The 17995-nt window shown below is 39.9% G+C and overlaps 1 protein-coding gene and 1 pseudogene across 1 annotated transcript; one reads left to right on the top strand and one right to left on the bottom strand.

The window, feature by feature from the left end:
- Olr314-ps (olfactory receptor pseudogene 314) lies at positions 1409-1755 on the top strand (annotated as a pseudogene).
- Positions 13600-14535, bottom strand: Or13a26b (olfactory receptor family 13 subfamily A member 26B). The gene has a single exon (NM_001001040.1). The coding sequence runs from the start codon at positions 14533-14535 to the stop codon at positions 13600-13602; it is 936 nt and encodes a 311-aa protein (NP_001001040.1).
- Positions 14536-17995: the final 3460 nt, after the last annotated feature.

Genomic DNA, 17995 nt, shown 5'->3' with positions numbered 1-17995 from the left:
TTTGTAGAAATATATTGTGTAAATTTGGTTTTGTCATGGAATATCTTGGTTTCTCCATCTATGTTAACTGAGGGTTTTGCAGGGTACAGTAACCTGGAATGGCATTCGTTTTCTCTGGCAACTTTTGCCTGACTCAGAGCTGCTCAGCTACTTCAGCGTGCCACTGTCCTTCTATGATTCTTTTCTGGGCTCACAATTATTTGGAAGATCTTATTGATATTGTTGGTATCCTATAGCCCTACTTTCATCAATGATATCATGAAAGCAGTTTCAGAGCTGTTCCTTAGTGTTTTAAACTTCTTAATGACCATACTGTTCTATGGCTTCATCATTGTAAACATCATGTAATCTGCTCAGATGAGGACAAGAAATGTGCCTTCTCAGCAATAGGAGATACAGAAATGGAGATTTCCAACTCCTGTAGCCAGGCAAGACTTCCAGGGAAGGGATGGGGATACCAATGCAACCATAAAACCTCTGGCCCACATTTTTCCCTGCCTACAAGATGTGCAGGGATAAAGAAGGATCTAGAATTGAAGGCATGGTCAACCAATGACTCTCCAACTTTAGACCCATGCCACAAGAGGGTGCCCATCCCTGACACTATTAACGGTATTCTGCTATACTTGCATTTAGGAGTCTAGCATAATTTTCATCAGAGAAGCTTCACCTAGTAGTAATGGATACCCACAGCCAAAATATTAGGTGGAGCTCATGTAATCTTTTGGAAAATGGGAGGAAGGACTGAAATATCCATAGAGCTAAAGGATACCACCAGAAAACCTACAGAATCAACACGCCTGGGCTCATAGGGACCCATGGCCAGTGAAACACCAGCCAGAGACCAATCTTGGGATAGACCAAGGTTCCCTATACATATGTAATAGATGTGCAGCTCAGTCTTTATTTGGGACTCCTAGCAGCAGGAAGCAAGGACTATCTCTGACTCTATTGCCTGTCTTTGGATCCTTTTCCCCTAACTGGTCTGCCAAATCTAGCATCAATAAAAGATGTCCCTAGTCCTACTGGAACTTGATATACCAAGGTGGGTTGATATCCATGGGAGGCCTCCCTTACCTGAGGAGAATGGAAGGTGGGAATTGATGTAAGAGGGAGGAATTGGGAGGAGAGTGGTGAGGGAAAGGTGTGATCAAGGTAGAAACTAAATTAATGTAAATAAAGGAAAAATAAATAAATAAACAAGTAAATAGTTGTCACGCCCACCTCGGCCAGCAAGGAAGACGCAACATGGTCGGATTCTTCTCAACAGCCTTTATTGCAGGACCACCTCATTGCTGATACGGGGACCTCGAGTGGCAAAGGCGCTCGCCTTATATACACAACAGGCTGTGGTCGTGCTACTTGTCCTTCAGGGATTGGTGGGGCACGAATCACCCCACTAGCATAGTACTGCCCTGGCCAGATTGATGCCAGGGGCAAACCCGCGCATGCACAGTACTGTTGTTTACCACAGGAGGGTGCCGGATGTCGGCGCCATCTTTGTTTTACCGCGCAGCTCCCTACATATTGTTATGTCTTTTCTACCTACTCTGCCTACCTGGTGGTGGTCAACCTCTATTACTCCACAGTGCTCTATTCCCACATCTAGGTCACTGTGGGAACTAGTGGTATCCTTGACAAGGCCATAACCATTTAGTATACCACAGTGATCCCATCAAACCATTCATTTACTGCCTGAGAAATGAGGAATTCAAAATATTTCTCAAGAAACTATTTCTCCTTGTAGATAACTAAGATTAGAGAGAAACTCTGGTAGCAGAAGGAAGAGAGTTCATTTATCTATCCAATGCCATTGATTACATAGGCTAAGGCATCACCTCAGACCAAGGTCTGTAAGAAGCATAATGCGACAAGCTAATATCTTGCAGGTGATCTCCCTGAGATGACCTGCTTCAGATTTTTATATAATCTGAGACAGGTTTACCCTTATTAGACAAAACCTAAGGAAAGATTCTTGTTATTCGTATGCTTTTCCTGTTATTATTAAAAATATATAACAATCACTAAGTAATAGCCTACCTCTTTGGAGCAGATCTCTTCAGATCTGCAAAGATGTGCTGTCTCATAGTGATGCTATATAGACAAATAGATGCCTTCTTAAGTCTTAATGATGATCCTATAAGAATTCCTAAAATTATATCAGTGATTATCAAGCTCCTTTAGAGTGGGAATGCTATTTGGTCCTTTTCTGCAAAACTGCAATGAGAACTCTGCCAGTCTCCCAAGAGTCACCAGTTAATTGCTCTTAGATAGTAACCAGATTTTCTCCTACTCAGAGCACATTCCAAGAGGTTGTAGAATGATTAGCCAAAGGTCATAAAAATGGAACTAATGATTTAATATAGGCACTAGGACAGAAGATAAAATATTGACTGGGTTTATATATACAAAACTTCACTAATAACTTAGCTTTGTTTTTAAACCTGCTGTGAACCTGTGGAGCTGTGACAGGTGATGGATGGTTAGCCAGATAATTACTACTAATGGAGATGCATATATATGTTCTCTGTTGTAAACTTCTATTTCAATTTTTGATTTGATTGTGTGAACTTGTGATAAACTTTTTTGAAAGATGTATAAGTACTGAGGACAAAGAGAAGAGAGAAGAATCTTTTTTCCCCTTTAGAATAATTTTTGCCCTTCCCCACTTAGGATCTCTGCTTTCCCCCTTAGATATCCTTCACTGAAAACTTTCTACAACTTAGTAATAAACTCTATAATCACTTTTCAAAGTGTCCCTTTTTCTTCTTGTGACTTCCTACTAGCAGGCTCAGAGTTTCTGCTGAGATAGTACAAAGGCCATGTACTTAATCCTTTGCTGTTTTAAGAAGAGATGCTAAATGCCAGAGATTGCAGTTCCTGGCCTAAAAGGAACACAGAATGCAGGTCAGCTACAGTAGCACAGTAAACTTAGATGTAGACAGTAAATTAGCTACAGTAACTTAGTAACTTAGACTTACATATGTAAACTTTTTATTATTATACAACAACCCTAAATATCTCCTAAGAACAAGTCTTACCCTGTGTGGATACTCTTCTACCTTCCCTGCCCCAAGAAGAACCAACAAGAAAGAAGACTCCTGCCAGGGCTGGCTTCCTGCAAATGTCTGTGTTTATGAATAGGAAATTCGTATTTTCTCTTAAATTGGTTTACCTTTTGACTGCTATTTTCCAATCAAGACTTATGCATTTTTACATATATAATACATTCAAAGGTGTTTCAATGTGAGTACACTGCTCTTAAACTTTATGCTCCTTCTGTGTTGCATGGAGCAAAACCTCACTGTTTATTGAATCTTGTACAAGCCACAATTAAATTCCTTGAATTTCGAGCTCTCTGCTCCCAGACCCCGTGAGAGAGAGAGACCTCACTGCCTGGTCAGGTGGGCACTCCTGAGGCTGCAGAGCGGAAGAGACCACCAACACTGCTCACCTCTGCCCACATCCCTGGCCCAAGAGGAAACTGTATAAGGCCTCTGGGCTCCCGTGGGGGAGGGCCCAGGAGCGGCAGGACCCCTGCCTGAGACACCACCGGAACCGGAAAGAAACAGACCGGATAAACAGTTCTCTGCACCCAAATCCCATGGGAGGGAGAGCTAAACCTTCAGAGAGGCAGACAAGCCTCGGAAACCAGAAGAGACTGCTCTCTGCACACACATCTCGGACGCCAGAGGAAAAAGCCAAAGACCATCTGGAACCCTGGTGCACTGAAGCTCCCGGAAACGGCGGCACAGGTCTTCCTGGTTGCTGCCGCTGCAGAGAGCCCCTGGGCAGCACCCCACTAGCGAACTTGAGCCTCGGGACCACAGGTAAGACCAAATTTTCTGCTGCAAGAAAGCTGCCTGGTGAACTCAAGACACAGGCCCACAGGAACAGCTGAAGACCTGTAGAGAGGAAAAACTACACGCCCGAAAGCAGAACACTCTGTCCCCATAACTGACTGAAAAAGAGGAAAACAGGTCTACAGCACTCCTGACACACAGGCTTATAGGACAGTCTAGCCACTGTCAGAAATAGCAGAACAAAGTAACACTAGAGATAATCTGATGGCAAGAGGCAAGCGCAGGAACCCAAGCAACAGAAACCAAGACTACATGGCACCATCGGAGCCCAATTCTCCCATCAAAACAAACATGGAATATCCAAACACACCAGAAAAGCAAGATCTAGTTTCAAAATCATTTTTGATCGTGATGCTGGAGGACTTCAAGAAAGACGTGAAGAACTCCCTTAGAGAACAAGTAGAAGCCTACAGAGAGGAATCGCAAAAATGCCTGAAAGAATTCCAGGAAAACATAAATAAACAAGTAGAAGCCCGTAGAGAGGAGACACAAAAATCCCTGAAAGAATTCCAGGAAAACATAAAAAAACAAGTAGAAGCCCATAGAGAGGAGACACAAAAATCCCTGAAAGAATTCCAGGAAAACATAAATAAACAAGTAGAAGCCCATAGAGAGGAGACACAAAAATCCCTGAAAGAATTCCAGGAAAACACAATCAAACAGTTGAAGGAATTAAAAATGGAAATAGAAGCAATCAAGAAAAAACACATGGAAACAACCCTGGATATAGGAAACCAAAAGAAGAGACAAGGAGCTGTAGATACAAGCTTCACCAACAGAATACAAGAGATGGAAGAGAGAATCTCAGGAGCAGAAGATTCCAAAGAAATCATTGACTCAACTGTCAAAGATAATGTAAAGCAGAAAAAGCTACTGGTCCAAAACATACAGGAAATCCAGGACTCAATGAGAAGATCAAACCTAAGGATAATAGGTATAGAAGAGAGTGAGGACTCCCAGCTCAAAGGACCAGTAAATATCTTCAACAAAATCATAGAAGAAAACTTCCCTAACCTAAAAAAAGAGATACCCATAGACATACAAGAAGCCTACAGAACTCCAAATAGATTGGACCAGAAAAGAAACACCGCCCGTCACATAATTGTCAAAACACCAAACGCACAAAATAAAGAAAGAATATTAAAAGCAGTAAGGGAAAAAGGTCAAGTAACATATAAAGGCAGACCTATCAGAATCACACCAGACTTCTCGCCAGAAACTATGAAGGCCAGAAGATCCTGGACTGATGTCACACAGACCCTAAGAGAACACAAATGCCAGCCCAGGTTACTGTATCCAGCAAAACTCTCAATTAACATTGATGGAGAAACCAAGATATTCCATGACAAAACCAAATTTACACAATATCTTTCTACAAATCCAGCACTACAAAGGATAATAAATGGTAAAGCCCAACATAAAGAGGCAAGCTATACCCTAGAAGAAGCAAGAAACTAATCGTCTTGGCAACAAAACAAAGAGAATGAAAGCACACAAACATAACCTCACATCCAAATATGAATATAACGGGAAGCAATAATCACTATTCCTTAATATCTCTCAATATCAATGGCCTCAACGCCCTAATAAAAAGACATAGATTAACAAACTGGATACGCAACGAGGACCCTGCATTCTGCTGCCTACAGGAAACACACATCAGAGACAAAGACAGACACTACCTCAGAGTGAAAGGCTGGAAAACAACTTTCCAAGCAAATGGTCAGAAGAAGCAAGCTGGAGTAGCCATTCTAATATCAAATAAAATCAATTTCCAACTAAAAGTCATCAAAAAAGATAAGGAAGGACACTTCATATTCATCAAAGGAAAAATCCACCAAGATGAACTCTCAATCCTAAATATCTATGCCCCAAATACAAGGGCACCTACATACGTAAAAGAAACCTTACTAAAGCTCAAAACACACATTGCACCTCACACAATAATAGTGGGAGATTTCAACACCCCACTCTCATCAATGGACAGATCATGGAAACAGAAATTAAACAGTGATGTCGACAGACTAAGAGAAGTCATGAGCCAAATGGACTTAACGGATATTTATAGAACATTCTATCCTAAAGCAAAAGGATATACCTTCTTCTCAGCTCCTCATGGTACTTTCTCCAAAATTGACCATATAATTGGTCAAAAAACGGGCCTCAACAGGTACAGAAAGATAGAAATAATCCCATGCGTGCTATCGGACCACCACGGCCTAAAACTGGTCTTCAATAACAATAAGGGAAGAATGCCCACATATACGTGGAAATTGAACAATGCTCTCCTCAATGATAACCTGGTCAAGGAAGAAATAAAGAAAGAAATTAAAAACTTTTTAGAATTTAATGAAAATGAAGATACAACATACCCAAACTTATGGGACACAATGAAAGCTGTGCTAAGAGGAAAACTCATAGCGCTGAGTGCCTGCAGAAAGAAACAGGAAAGAGCATATGTCAGCAGCTTGACAGCACACCTAAAAGCTCTAGAACAAAAAGAAGCAAATACACCCAGGAGGAGTAGAAGGCAGGAAATAATCAAACTCAGAGCTGAAATCAACCAAGTAGAAACAAAAAGGACCATAGAAAGAATCAACAGAACCAAAAGTTGGTTCTTTGAGAAAATCAACAAGATAGATAAACCCTTAGCCAGACTAACGAGAGGACACAGAGAGTGTGTCCAAATTAACAAAATCAGAAATGAAAAGGGAGACATAACTACAGATTCAGAGGAAATTCAAAAAATCATCAGATCTTACTATAAAAACCTATATTCAACAAAACTTGAAAATCTTCAGGAAATGGACAATTTCCTAGACAGATACCAGGTATCGAAGTTAAATCAGGAACAGATAAACCAGTTAAACAACCCCATAACTCCTAAGGAAATAGAAGCAGTCATTAAAGGTCTTCCAACCAAAAAGAGCCCAGGTCCAGACGGGTTTAGTGCAGAATTCTATCAAACCTTCATAGAAGACCTCATACCAATATTATCCAAACTATTCCACAAAATTGAAACAGATGGAGCACTACCGAATTCCTTCTACGAAGCCACAATTACTCTTATACCTAAACCACACAAAGACACAACAAAGAAAGAGAACTTCAGACCAATTGCCCTTATGAATATCGATGCAAAAATACTCAATAAAATTCTGGCAAACCGAATTCAAGAGCACATCAAAACAATCATCCACCATGATCAAGTAGGCTTCATCCCAGGCATGCAGGGATGGTTTAATATATGGAAAACCATCAACGTGATCCATTATATAAACAAACTGAAAGAACAGAACCACATGATCATTTCATTAGATGCTGAGAAAGCATTTGACAAAATTCAACACCCCTTCATGATAAAAGTCCTGGAAAGAATAGGAATTCAAAGCCCATACCTAAACATAGTAAAAGCCATATACAGCAAACCAGTTGCTAACATTAAACTAAATGGAGAGAAACTTGAAGCAATCCCACTAAAATCAGGGACTAGACAAGGCTGCCCACTCTCTCCCTACTTATTCAATATAGTTCTTGAAGTTCTAGCCAGAGCAATCAGACAACAAAAGGAGATCAAGGGGATACAGATCGGAAAAGAAGAGGTCAAAATATCACTATTTCCAGATGACATGATAGTATATTTAAGTGATCCCAAAAGTTCCACCAGAGAACTACTAAAGCTGATAAACAACTTCAGCAAAGTGGCTGGGTATAAAATTAACTCAAATAAATCAGTTGCCTTCCTCTATACAAAAGAGAAACAAGCCGAGAAAGAAATTAGGGAAACGACACCCTTCATAATAGACCCAAATAATATAAAGTACCTCAGTGTGACTTTAACCAAGCAAGTAAAAGATCTGTACAATAAGAACTTCAAGACACTGAGGAAAGAAATTGAAGAAGACCTCAGAAGATGGAAAGATCTCCCATGCTCATGGATTGGCAGGATTAATATAGTAAAAATGGCCATTTTACCAAAAGCAATCTACAGATTCAATGCAATCCCCATCAAAATACCAATCCAATTCTTCAAAGAGTTAGACAGAACAATTTGCAAATTCATCGGGAATAACAAAAAACCCAGGATAGCTAAAGCTATCCTCAACAATAAAAGGACTTCAGGGGGAATCACTATCCCTGAAGTCAAGCAGTATTACAGAGCAATAGTGATAAAAACTGCATGGTATTGGTACAGAGACAGACAGATAGACCAGTGGAATAGAATTGAAGACCCAGAAATGAACCCACACACCTATGGGCACTTGATTTTTGACAAAGGAGCCAAAACTATCAAATGGAAAAAAGATAGCATTTTCAGCAAATGGTGCTGGTTCAACTGGAGGGCAACATGTAGAAGAATGCAGATCTATCCATCCTTATCACCCTGTACAAAGCTTAAGTCCAAGTGGATCAAGGACCTCCACATCAAACCAGACACACTCAAACTAATAGAAGAAAAACTAGGGAAGCATCTGGAACACATGGGCACTGGAAAAAATTTCCTGAACAAAACACCAATGGCTTATGCTCTAAGATCAAGAATCGACAAATGGGATCTCATAAAACTGCAAAGCTTCTGTAAGGCAAAGGACACTGTGGTTAGGACAAAACGGCAACCAACAGATTGGGAAAAGATCTTTACCAATCCTACAACAGATAGAGGCCTTATATCCAAAATATGCAAAGAACTCAAGAAGTTAGACCGCAGGGAAACAAATAACCCTATTAAAAAATGGGGTTCAGAGCTAAACAAAGAATTCACAGCTGAGGAATGCCGAATGGCTGAGAAACACCTAAAGAAATGTTCAACATCTTTAGTCATAAGGTAAATGCAAATCAAAACAACCCTGAGATTTCACCTCACACCAGTCAGAATGGCTAAGATCAAAAACTCAGGTGACAGCAGATGCTGGCGAGGATGTGGAGAAAGAGGAACACTCCTCCATTGTTGGTGGGATTGCAGACTGGTAAAACCATTCTGGAAATCAGTCTGGAGGTTCCTCAGAAAATTGGACATTGAACTGCCTGAGGATCCAGCTATACCTCTCTTGGGCATATACCCAAAAGATGCCTCAACATATAAAAGAGACACGTGCTCCACTATGTTCATCGCAGCCTTATTTATAATAGCCAGAAAATGGAAAGAACCCAGATGCCCTTCAACAGAGGAATGGATACAGAAAATGTGGTTCATCTACACAATGGAGTATTACTCAGCTATCAAAAACAACGAGGTCATGAAATTCGTAGGCAAATGGTTGGAACTGGAAAATATCATCCTGAGTGAGCTAACCCAATCACAGAAAGACATACATGGTATGCACTCATTGATAAGTGGCTATTAGCCCAAATGCTTGAATTACCCTAGATCCCTAGAACAAACGAAACTCAAGACGGATGATCAAAATGTGAATGCTTCACTCCTTCTTTAAATGAGGAAAAAGAATACCCTTGGCAGGGAAGGGAGAGGCAAAGATTAAAACAGAGACTGAAGGAACACCCATTCAGAGCCTGCCCCACATGTGGCCCATACATATAGAGCCACCCATTTAGACAAGATGGATGAAGCAAAGAAGTGCAGACCGACAGGAGCCGGATGTAGATCGCTCCTGAGAGACACAGCCAGAATACAGCAAATACAGAGGCGAATGCCAGCAGCAAACCACTGAACTGAGAATAGGACCCCCGTTGAAGGAATCAGAGAAAGAACTGGAAGAGCTTGAAGGGGCTCGAGTCCCCATATGTACAACAATGCCAAGCAACCAGAGCTTCCAGGGACTAAGCCACTACCTAAAGACTATACATGGACTGACCCTGGACTCTGACCTCATAGGTAGCAATGAATATCCTAGTAAAAGCACCAGTGGAAGGGGAAGCCCTGGGTCCTGCTAAGACTGAACCCCCAGTGAACTAGACTATGGGGGGAGGGCGGCAATGGGGGGAGGGTTGGGAGGGGAACACACATAAGGAAGGGGAGGTGGGAGGGGAATGTTTGCCCGGAAACCGGGAAAGGGAATAACACTTGAAATGTATATAAGAAATGCTCAAGTTAATAAAAGAAAAAAAAGAAAAAAAATTCCTTGAATTTCTATTGCAACAGCTACTAGTATTAGTGGCTATGATTACCTAGGACAGTTCTCAACCTTCCTAATGCTGCAACTCTTTAAAATAGTTGTTCCCTGATGTTGTGGTGATCTCTAAACATAAAAGTTTTTGTTGCTACTTCATAACTGTAATTTGTTGTGTAATGAATCATAATGTGAATATCTTAGACGATCCCTGTGAAAAGGTTATTTGACTGTCAAAAGATTCATAACTCACAGTTTACCACAGAGATTAGGAATCTCTGCCTTGAGCCCATGCCTCCTGTAGACTCTTATGACCCATGTGAGGTATGTAGTCTGGGCCACTAGAGGAAGTGGCATGAAACTGTCAATGGAACAAACTCCAGACATTCCAAAACAAGAGATTTAGATCTTATCCTGAGACTAGCAGGAGTGAGACTAACTTCTTTTCCATGTCTGCCTTGGAGCATGGAACTCTGTGACCCACAATCAAATGGTCACAGGTAGTCAGTCACATAGCTCAGAACCTGGAATTCTTCCCCATGCTGATGAGGCTTCTAAGTAGCCTTAGCCTTCAGTCAATGACCATTGTTCTCTCTGCATATTCTCATCCCTTTTTCAAAACTATATAACACTGGGCACAACCTGAATAAAGAGATGTGTATACCACATGGAATAAAGAAAGGTATATGGACAAACTAATGTCATCTTGGAGAGCAGTTTCACTGAAGGTCACTGAAGAAGGCCTTCACCTAAAGAGCTGTAACACTAAGATCCTCAGAAAATGCCTTCTTTCTCTCCTCACCCAATGGCACTTGTCCCAGCCTGAGTGTGATCCTGTTTGTCTTGAACTATGTGTGTTCTTCCTGGCCTGGTGTGCAGTGGCTGTCTGATACTCTGGAGAGAAGAGTGGACCCCACCCTTTCCTGACAAGGCACCTCAAGCCAGTGTAACAGTGGTATCCAGATGCTTCAAGAAGAGAGGCAGAATACCCTTAAAGACAAGATAGTACCATTTACTGTGTAAGCCCCCCCCTTTTTTTTTTACAAAATACACCAATGTGGTTGCTAAGAGGACCTCACATCTGTGTCCATAGTACCTACAATAGGAAATGAAGAATCTGCAGATTGTAAGTGTGACAATTGTACCCCATTTAACATAAAGTTAACTGGCTCACTGTACATTCTGAATCCTCTCTGTTAGATATTGTGCTAGTATTCATTGTCAAATAAAACAAATATCCAATATTAAAAAAAAGAAGAGGGGCAGAACCCAGATAAACAGACCCATGTTTGATTCTTTATATATTTCCTATTATTATTATTTCACAACATTCCTTGAAGTATAGTTTGTATCCAAGCTTGAAGGAAGGATACCCATTGTAGAAAATAGAAGGTTGTGCTTGACAACTACTGACACCTACAGAACCTCCCCTGAACCAAATAAAGAGAGGTGAGACCAGAGCCAGACACCGGTACAATAGCCCTTTTCTAGACACAATGGCACATTAGGAGTTTGCTTAGTCACATTTCACCGGTGTCTGGCATGTTTTGTGTGACAAGACTTTTCCTGGATGGCCATTGCTGTATTGTGTTGTATGTTGTAGGTAATGTTAACATGATATATGGCATGTCTCAAGATGAGGAAAATTCCCAAATAATGTATATATGAGATCTGTGCATGTTTATGTGTTACTATTTGTACACTTGTTTTTGGGTAACTATCAGTTGCTCTATAGCTTAAATCATTGTCATGAGACTAATACTAGAAGAAATGACACAAAACATGACTTGAAGGTGATGCAAATAGTGTTAAAGAAATTGACAGGTTTAACAGGCCAAGGCCCATGTTTCACAGATGTTACTCTTTACTTTCACTATCACTGAATCCAGAATTACCTAGGACCGTATTCTCAGCCTTCTGAATGTTGCAGCCCTTTAAAACATTTGTTCTTCATGTTGGGATGACCTTTAACCATAAAATTATTTTTGTTGCTACTTAATAACATTAATATGCTATGTAATGTATCATAATGTAAACACCTTGTATTTCAGAATGTCTTAGGTGACTCCCGTGAAAGGGTTATTTGACTGTTAAAGTATTTGCAACCCCCAGATTGAGAAACATTGACCTAGGAGTTCACGGAGGGACATGTCTGTCCATGCAGTTGACAGTGTTTCCAGGAAGGATTCACTGGAGCAAGGGATCCATCCTCTATCTGGTCATCACTGTCCTAAAGACTGGGGAATAGACATCGTGGGATAAATTGCAAAGGAGTAGGTCAGTTGAGCATAGAAGTGTTCCTCTTTTCTGTGTTCTCGGTTGCCATGATGGGAAGAAAGTTCTCTATCACATACTCCCACTGCTGTGAGGTTCTGCCTCATAATAGGCCAAAATAAAGAGCCAAATAGCCATGGACTGAGGCCTCTGAGCCCATGAGTCAGAACAAATACATTGAAAATACATTTATTGGTCACAAAGAGGAAGAGTTCATTAATAGAATGCACATACTTTGCATTATAAGTTCTGGTACGGTATAGTGTTTAGGACGAATAATGAAGTTAGTTGATGAAGAATGTATTTGGTCTAAAAAGGATACGGCATTTTTCAAGCAGCAATTCCTGCAGAAGCTGCCCTTTCTCCACTGAGTTGTCACTGCATCAGTGTTGCATCAGTCACCAGAGATACACTTCTCCATCCTTGTCCTTCCTCCTACCACCTCCCAGCTGCTCTCAAGTGTTTGAGCCAGGGAGTGTATAAAGGACTTCATTTTCTGAGTGTGCATTTGCTTTGTTTTGGTATTATTTTGTTTTATTGGTTTAGATTTTGTGCATTCTGCTTGCAAGAGAAGGAGAGTTGTGGGTATTGGATAGGTAGCTAAGTAGGTAGTTAGGACCTTAGAAAAATTGTAGGAAAGGAAACCAAGATGATTAAATGATGTATGAGTAAGAAGGTTTTAACCTAGCCTTGTTGTCTACGATCTATTTTTGGTTAATTTTTATTTATAGTGTGAATAAAGCTTCTACTCTACCCTTGATTGTAGTCATTAATCTAGTTTCCTCAAATCTCTTTGTTGGAAATAATTAATCTTTCCCATGAATTTGATTGTTTTCATTTTCATAAGTGTGCTGTGTGACAATGTGACTTCATTTTGAAACAAACTTTATCTATATTTCATAGGTTACCTCTTTCTCCATGCCATTTGACTTCCAGAGCTCATAGGAAACTGTGAAATGAGAATCCAAGATACGCAACTTTGGTTTTCCCAAGATATTGCGGGCATGCTGGCCTCTCATGTGTCCTTAGAAATTTTAGATTTATTAGATTTTTTTAGAAGCAAAGCCTGTTATGTTTACAGAGAGTCCCTACATAAATGCTTTTGTTTTGTGACAACCACCACTGACATTCATTGAAAATCTTCCAATACAGGAACATGGAACCTCTATTTAGATAAACTTTAATTACTTGTGAAATGGTTTGTATTTATCAGCAAATAAAGCTTCAGTGTTTTCTTGTCTTTGCTACTAATAATTTTGTTATTTTTGAGGTCACAGTTACAGTGGAATAGTCCAGTGTTTGCCTCAGAGAATAAGCCATGCTCCATGAGATTGCTCATAGGAAAGCATGTTTAGGAAGAGCCCAGGACTATAGAACAGCCTATATATCTCCATTCAATGTGAGAAAGAGGCCAATATTCTTCCCAATGCAAGCTTGACATCCTTGTTCCTCAGTGTATAGATGAGGGGGTTCAGGGTTGGGCTGAGGACTGAGTACAGCACCGAGGAAACTTTGCTTCTTTCTGGGCTGTAGCTGGAAGCAGGACTGACATAGGCACAGAACACAGATGAATAATACACAGAGACCACGATGAGGTGGGATGAGCAGGTAGAAAAGGCCTTCCTTTTACCCTCAGCAGAACGCATGCGCAGGATGGTGGCAATGATGCAGCCATAAGATAACAAGGTTAGCATGAAGTTGATGCCTCCAAAGAAGGCATCTCCCAAAAGAGTCATAATACTGTTCACATATGTGGGGCTACAGGAGAGCAGGAGGAGTGGGGGGATCTCACAGAAGAAGTGGGTGATGACCTTTGGGCCACAGAATGACAGCCGTGTCATCAGACCAGTGTGCACAGATGCATTCACAGCACTGATGGACCATACACTCATGGCCAGGGTCCCACACAGCTGTGGGCTCATCCTAGAACTGTAGTGCAGTGGAAAGCAGATGGCCATGTAACGGTCATAGGCCATAACTGTGAGCAGTAGGAGCTCAGAGGATGCTGACCATGCAAGGAAGAAGAGCTGGGCCATACAGCCATTGAAGGAGATGGTGTTTTCCTCAGACAGTAGACCAACCAGGGCCTTGGGAATCACAGAGGAGGTGCACACAATATCCATGGTGGCCAGGTTGCACAGGAAAAAGTACATGGGACTGTGGAGCCCAGTGCTGGAGGTGACCAAAGCAATGATCACAATGTTGCCCATTAAAGCCATTGTATAGAGGGACAGGAAGCAGCCTGTCAGGAACAATCTTAGACTTGGATGCTCTGAGAACCCTTGCAGCATGAACTCTGTCACTACTGTTTGGTTTACATTCAGCAGCATCATGGAGAGCATCAGGTTCCCTGCTGTGACTGTCAGGTTCTGAGAAAATGGCACCATTTACCACTTCAAAGTCTGGTTCCAAACTTTCTGCTGTCAGAAAAGGAAGGAGTGAGTGTATTTCCTTCATGGAAGTCTCTAATCTTTTTTTGTCTGTACCTCACCATTGGAAAACCACATATATTTCATTTACTTTTGATTACCCACCTAGAAATTTTCTGCATGTAGATTTGAGTCTGCTCCTCCCTCATCTTCTTGAACATGTGAAAAAATTCAAGTTCAATGAGTGGAAGCATCTTCCATTTGGGATCTGCCTTGCTTTACTTCTTTGTCACCACTAAACTGCTCTTGGCAACACAGCTGTACCCCTTAGCTCCCCACCAGGCATTCTTCACACAAGGACAATTTTAGATGGACGCACTGAGATAACTCTTGTATGATGGTTCATACCTGGCCTCCTAGCTACTGAGTCAAATATTCTCTTCTGATATCTGGAGTTGTTGTTCTACTACCCACCTCAACTTGATAATGGGATCCCCATGGCCAACTAGCTATGTATTTCCTGAATTTTACTAATTGTTAACTGTCGCTTCTCCTGTAGTTGAAACTGTCCTCACTCTAAACTCATTTTCAATCTGTCATCCCAGAGAATGTTCTCAAAATTCAGTCCCAGAATCTAAAAGTACTTTTAGGTCTCTTCTGTTTAAATGAACTGCAGTAACAAAGTAAACACACCCATGGCCAAGCCCTTATCACTGTCTACAGATGTTCCTGTGTAGTTTCAATGTCCTTATTCAGAAATTCACCTTCATCTCCCCAGTATTTCTAGTTGATTTTTCATGGAGCACAGCTCCTTCTCTCTGACTCATTGTCTTTCTTGTGGTCTATGGCCTTGATGGATGCTCTATAGTGTCCTGTTCCATGAGGCAAGAATGATATTCTTTACCCTCTTTATCTCTTACTCCAACTGATCCACAAAGCATTCTCCATCATTATAACTCATGTTCTCAATGTCTTCAGCTGTTTTATAGTTCCTGGGGTTCTTGTCATTTTCACCATTTCCATGTTTATCACCCAAGGAGTACTGACTATGTACCTTAAGATAACTGGACCTGTAGGCCCAGTCAAAATTCACTGTGTCTCTCCCCAGTCACTCAGTGAATAACACTCCATATATTGACATAGAAGACTCATCTGACATCCTTCATTAGCCTGTTCTATAAAGTTTCTCCATGAGTTCATATGTGGACAGTATCCCAGCTATGAATCTGTTTTGGAAATTTGTAGCACTCCTCATCTGGAAATATTCTTTGTTTTGCTGCAGTCTTCCAGTGAAATGTTTCATGCACTGACTGAAACGCCACTCCCCGCTTTGCCCTGTAACACTTCATTTTCTTCGCTCCCATTTTATTTCAGATTTACTTTTCCTAGTATGACTCACAATCCATTTTCTCCCTTTCATAGTAGTAAATGTTAAATTTTAAACGTTTTATCTCCCTCCATTTCAGATCCAAGATACAGAAATATTGTATTTACCTGTTGGAACCACGTGGACTATGCTATGTCTGACTATGCCTCCCAGTCTCTTTTATCGTAGCAGAGGATGTCAATGCATACATAATATTACTAGAGGTTCTGTAGAAATAGAATTTTTGAATAAAACTTTCACAGGTTTTTATTAAAATTTGAGTTTTGAAATGGATTCATTTTCTATTCAGAAACAATAGAACATTTCTTTTATAATTGTCTATATTTTGAGATTAGATAATTCACAATGTTGTGATGCTTTATTAAGACTTTATTAAAATTTTATTAAAATACTTTATTAAAATAGCTTTATTGAATATGCTATTTTGTCACAGATAGCAGAGAACAGAAATATATATGCATATACTGAACTTTTTACTCATATAAGACCAAATATGTTAGTACGTATTTCTATAAATTTGATTTTTACACATTGCACATATATTTAATTATACATTTATGAGAGGAACAGAATTTTAAAAGCAAGTTCCTTTAACTTTCTTTGCAGTTTCTGGATCAGGTTAGTTAATTCAAGTATACCTGAAATTGTAAAATACTCTCTTATAGCACCTAAAAATCTTTGATATTAAATTCCATTCTCAGGGTCACCCATATCAGAGCAAAAGGGAAAGATTTAAAAGTAATTGTGACAAACAAACATGTGCTATATGATAGAGATTTCCTAGCATCAATGACACATCTATACAAATCTAATTATGTGGAAAATAAAGAACCTATATTTCAATGATACAACTAAGAAATCACAGAGAAATGTGATAGAGTGATCTGAGGACATAGAAATATGCTAGCACATCTATGGACATACAACATGCTCAAATAAAAAAGTAAGCAAAAGACCATATTTGAGAAAAGATGTTCAACAAATGGTGCTGGTGAAATTGGGCAGTTACATGCAGAATAATTAAACTGGATCCTTATCTCTCACCCTGTACAAAACTCAACTAAAAGTAGATCAAGGATGTCAGCATAAGGTCAAACACCCTAAAAATGACAAAGGAGAAATTATGGAATATGCTTGCACTCATTGTCACAGGAAAGGACTGTCTGAACAGGATCATGGCAGCTCAACAATTAAGATGTATAATGGACAAATTAGTCGACATGCTACAGTTATGCCTCTGTTCAGAAAAGAACACCATCATTTGAGTGAAGAAGCAGCGTACAGATGGCAACAAGTCTTTAACAACTAAGCACCTGACAGTGGGTTAGCGTCTAGAATATACAAACAACCACGAACTTTAAACAGCAAGAAATCAAAGAACCTAGCTAATAATGGGGGATGGAATTTATCAGAAAATATTCAGGAGATGAAACACAAAGAGCTAAGAAACAGTTTTCAAAAAATATTTAATACTCTAAACCATCAGAGAAATGAAAATTAAAAATCTTATGAGATTTTTATCTTACCTCAGTAAAAATGGCCAAGATTAACAAACAAACAAACAAACAAACAAACAAACAAACAAACAAATGACAGCAGATGCTGGCAAGGATGTGGAGAAAGGAGCATTTATTCACTGCTATTGTGAGTGCAAACTTGTACAATTAATATAAAATCAGTATGGAGGTTCCTCAAAGAGATGGAAATAGATACACTCCATGCTTTAGGTATATCATGCTAGGGTATATACTCAAAGACTATATATCTTAATGAAGTGACACTTGCTTTTTTATGTTCATTGCTGCTCTATTCACAGCAGCCAGGAAACAAAAACAACATAAATGTTCATCATATGAATAATGTGTAGTGAAACTATGGTACTTACATACTGGAACATTATTCAACCCTCAAGAAAAACAAAATTGATCAAGGTGAATGCTGTTTTTGATGTGTTCTTTGAGTCAGTTTTGTGAGTATTTTACTGAGTATTTTTCACTGATGTTCATAAGAGAAATTGGTCTGAAATTCTCTTTT

The sequence above is a fragment of the Rattus norvegicus genome, chromosome 1 (assembly GCF_036323735.1).
Source record: "Rattus norvegicus strain BN/NHsdMcwi chromosome 1, GRCr8, whole genome shotgun sequence".
NCBI classification, from domain to species: Eukaryota; Metazoa; Chordata; class Mammalia; order Rodentia; family Muridae; genus Rattus; species Rattus norvegicus.
The sequence above is the reverse complement of the archived record's forward strand: the minus strand, read 5'-3'. Positions and strand labels throughout refer to the sequence as shown.

Excerpts from the sequence above, each read along its gene's own strand:
- Or13a26b (NM_001001040.1), bottom strand. The coding sequence starts at position 14,535 with ATGCTGCTGAATGTAAACCAAACAGTAGTGACAGAGTTCATGCTGCAA.